Source organism: Spironucleus salmonicida (assembly GCF_000497125.1).
Source record: "Spironucleus salmonicida strain ATCC 50377 chromosome Unknown tig00000105, whole genome shotgun sequence".
NCBI lineage: Eukaryota > Fornicata > Diplomonadida > Hexamitidae > Spironucleus > Spironucleus salmonicida.
The window spans coordinates 2,169-6,538 of record NW_027150742.1 but is presented as its reverse complement, the minus strand read 5'-3'; the positions used below and the strand labels follow the sequence as shown (position 1 = coordinate 6,538).

At 32.4% G+C, this 4,370-nt stretch overlaps 1 protein-coding gene across 1 annotated transcript; it reads left to right on the top strand. All coding sequences in view use genetic code 6, as the record gives it.

Annotated features, from left to right (window-relative positions):
- Positions 1-2,324: 2,324 nt before the first annotated feature.
- On the top strand, positions 2,325-4,016 carry SS50377_28856 (Carotenoid isomerase; the record flags this gene model as incomplete). The annotated part of the gene is made up of 1 exon (XM_067912610.1): positions 2,325-4,016. One exon carries the CDS (start codon positions 2,325-2,327, stop codon positions 4,014-4,016), a length of 1,692 nt encoding a protein of 563 aa, XP_067760049.1.
- Positions 4,017-4,370: the final 354 nt, after the last annotated feature.

The following is a 4,370-nucleotide window of genomic DNA, read 5'->3' as shown; positions in this document are numbered from 1 at the left end:
ATATAATATAATATAATATAATATAATATAATATAATATAATATAATATAATATAATATAATAGCATCAACTCAGGTCTCCCTGCATCTTCCGCCCAGCGTCGGTAGTCATCACTAAAGTAGTGAGCAAATAAAGTTAACTACTGTAAAACGATTAAGATAATTTCAATTTATGAATTTTATTTTGTTAAAATAGAATGAATGAATTTAAATTGACATAATCGCTTTGTCAGTATTTTACTTGGTTCGCTCACTAATTATCATGGTAATAAAACTTATAATACTATAAACAGTAAAACTGAAGTCAAGTATGTATATTTTCAGTTCCCTTCTCGCAGTTTCGATAGATAACTCATTTCTACATCGCAGACATCACAAGCATTAGAACCACCCTGGCACAGATCTTACACACCTTGATCTATTTATACATACCCATACTTATACAACTTTTTATATCATCATAACGCACCCATTAAGCTTGGCAATATCGCAGCCCTCTTGTCAGCATAAAAATAGATATTATAATTAACTGCAGTGCTCAAACAAGTTCCAATATCAACATAAGTTGTTCTCTAACATATACATTATCAAGGTCACAACCTGTTGGAGATCCTACAACGCATTAAAACACGTTAAACTATAAATTAGCCCAGCACTGCCCACATTAGCTATCATACCCCAATGAACAGCTTAGTCAGCACAAGTTAACAACAGGCACATACTTCCATCCCTATTAGCGATAAATTAATATGCACAGATTTCACATTCATCTGGTGAGCTATAGCTGAGTTTAATTCCATTTTCAATAATTTTACACCTGCAACGATCAAAATATTAACCTCCTGATCTAAAAATTTTTATTGACATACGGCAACTTTGCCAGTCTATTACATACCCGCAAATCCATAACCCACATCATAATACTAAAATATATGCATTTTGGGATATCTATGGATTTGCATTATACTAAGTTTTCTATCGATTCAGAATAACTATTTTTTGAAATCCCGCCAGATACTTAAAGCATAAGCTCATGCTCTCTTTTCATATTTAGTCTGCAATCTTTTCATCTTCGCCTTTCCAACTCCAGCCTAGGCTTATTAAACATCAAACTACGAAATTTTAAAATTATTCTACCAGTTCAACCCTCTTTTTAACCTATTGATCACGTCAGCATGCTAAAAATAAATTGCTTACATCTGTGCACCGCCATAATGCAAACAACCCTACGGAATCAAGAATCTCACAAATTGAATGCGTATTACGCAGCCACCTGTGATACTCAGCATCTTACGACGCTTGCAAAACATACAAGTAAATAATAATTTCACACTTTGAATTTCCATTCAAAAGCGTCTAAAACTCTAAAAATTAACTAAAAATGCTCAAATTACCTTTTCCTTAAACTCGAATTTCAGCAAATAAAATCCATACAAATTCAAGCACAACTATGAAATTATGGCTACGTGTTTTTGCAAGCTATTGACGAGCAGTTTGTGCATGTGAATTTGACTACTGCGAGTAAGCGGTTAGTTGTGTTATATTCGTTATTAATAATAATTCTTAAGATAATGTAAGTTTTTAGCAATAGAATATTCTGGTTCTTTTAAAGCCATATTCTGCACGCTAATGTTATTGGTAATTGTAGATAAGTTACTACTTAAATAAAATTTTGGGTATGCGGTATAGATAACCTGTAAATAGACTTAAAAACTATTATTTTAACAAATTCTAGAATTTACCTAGTCTGATAAATAGCTTTCTTGGTAATTTGTGATATTGTATACTGTAAAATTTACTTTTAATACTTATCATACTATTATTTGATAAAAATGGTGAAATACATATCAATTAATTCAATAGTAAGTAATTGAGATAAAAATCACATTATAAATGTATAATGTAGTAAAATACTTTAAATATATATGTTTACGAAAAAAATAATAAATAGTATATTGTGTTGCTAAAGTTGCATTTTATACGTATTAAAAAAATCGCTTATTACATATAATATTGAAATAAATATAGTCACAGTAAAATTTTCATTGATACTATTTTAAAATATATATAAAATAAATATAATTAATTTTACATATTACATTACAATTTTAGTTTTTCTAAATAAAATTATTTAGAAGAATACCCTGTTTAAATTTTATACAACAAGGTAAATATAAATTTTAATATACATTATCTGGCCTTTTATCTCATGAATTTTAAGTATACTATATATAAGACAATAATACCTATCTTTATTACTCTATATATTTCCTATAATATAATCATAATTAAATAATAACATTTTTAAAACAGGGCATTTCTAAAATGACGAGTGAACTCGGAATCCTTTACAGTCCTACAGAGAGTAGTCTTCAGAATAAATTTGATCATATTATTATAGGCTCTGGTCTTGGTGGTCTGATCTGTGCTGCTAAGCTTGCCCTTAATGGGAAGAAAGTTATTGTCCTTGAATAGCACTTCCAGGCAGGAGGGTGTGCAACTACCTTCAAACGTGGTAAGGATGTGTATGAAGTGGCTTTGCACGAGATGGATCTTGGAGATAAGAAGACAGATGGAAAACACAGGATATTTAAAGAACTAGGTATTGATAAAAACATAACCTTTGTGTCATCTAACTCAGTCTGGGATATAGCAGATAAAGAGAATCACTATTCTATACCTCATGGTCTAGATAATGCAAGAAATTATCTGATTGAAAAGTTCCCTCATGAAGAGAAGGGTATCAGAAGATACTTCAAAAAAATATACAATACTGCCAGATGTGCTACTACGCTTCCTTATAACATGGGTTACTTCTAGTTCTTTTTCTTCCCCATTGTACACTCTGTCCACTTCACCTGGCCAATGATCAGAAAACATACTATAGGTTAATGGTTGGATTTTTATATTACTGATGAAAAGCTCAAAAATGTAATTAACACAAACATTGTTTACTACTCCGACAATCCTTACAATATGAATCTAATCTATCACGCCATTCCTTAGTGTTGCTATTACCAGAAAGCTGTTTAGATTTAAGGTGGCTCAGGAACCCTCTCAAATTACCTGGTTTCAGTGATCCGCGAGCATGGTGGCGAAGTGCGGCTCATGGCGGATGTAACTAAGATAATTCTTCAGGACGAACATGCTAAGAAACCAATTTGTACTGGCGTGAGCTACTTCGATAGAAAAACCAAAACTTAGGTAAATGTAAACCTGACTAAGATTTCCAAATCCAACAAGATTGTTTGTAATTGTGCTCCAGATCTAGTTTTTGGCAGAATGATACCGAAGCTTAAAAATACTTTTGATGAGAGGTCTAAACGTAAGGCGCCAGCAGTATCTTTGTTTGTCATTTACTTCGTATGCAATGCTGATCTCAATACGCTTTTCCCCAATAATGCATACTCTACTTTCTTCTCTAACGACCTGTCACGCCCACTCTCTGACCTTAACCTAGTGGCGTATGAAAAGATAGAAGAACGTTCATTTGTATTTGTAGACCACTCAAAAGTCGATTCCAGGTTAACCGCATCAGGCAGAACTTTCTGTAATATTACTACCGCAGCCTATATTCAGGAGTGGAAGGATCTTACCCCAGATGCATATAAGCTGAAGAAATAGGAAGTTGCTGATATTTACATCAATAGACTAGAGGAATACTACCCTGGCATAAAGGCTGTGATTGATCATATAGAGGTTGGTACTCCTAACACAATGCGTAGATACACAAGAAGTGAATCTGGATCACTATATGGATACAACCCTGACGAATTTGGTTCTCAACACAGAATGAAGAATTTCCATCCCATGTACAAAAACTTGTGCTTTTCGTCTGCGTGGAGCTTCCCAGGCGGTGGATTTACTGGAGCTATTATTTGTGGTGATATGACGGCAACCAAGATATTGGATCAGCATATTTTACTGAAGAAGATTATATTTACGGTTTTCTGTGCACTAGTAATAGCAGCAGTCTGTACAACCTTAATTGAGATCCTAGAATAATTGAGGCAGTGAAATGACAGGTAATATTATGATTTATTATTCATCCATTTAAAATACAGCAAAAACGATAAAATATAATTTACTCATTTACTTTTTATAACTTTTGATTAGGTGCTCATTGATCAGAGAATTAGTAACAGTAATCCCGTGTATGTTTACTACAGCAGATATTAAAATCAAGAGAACCTATATAAAACAATATATATTGTAGTTTATAGGTTATGATCTATTAGTGATGTTTTTTCTATGGTGTTGAATCATATAAGTGCTTGATGCACATTAATAAATGTTTCTCTGAGCTTTGCTATTGAATTATTTTTCCACGCAAAGATCCCATGATATTGCCTATTTATATTACTACTTAAA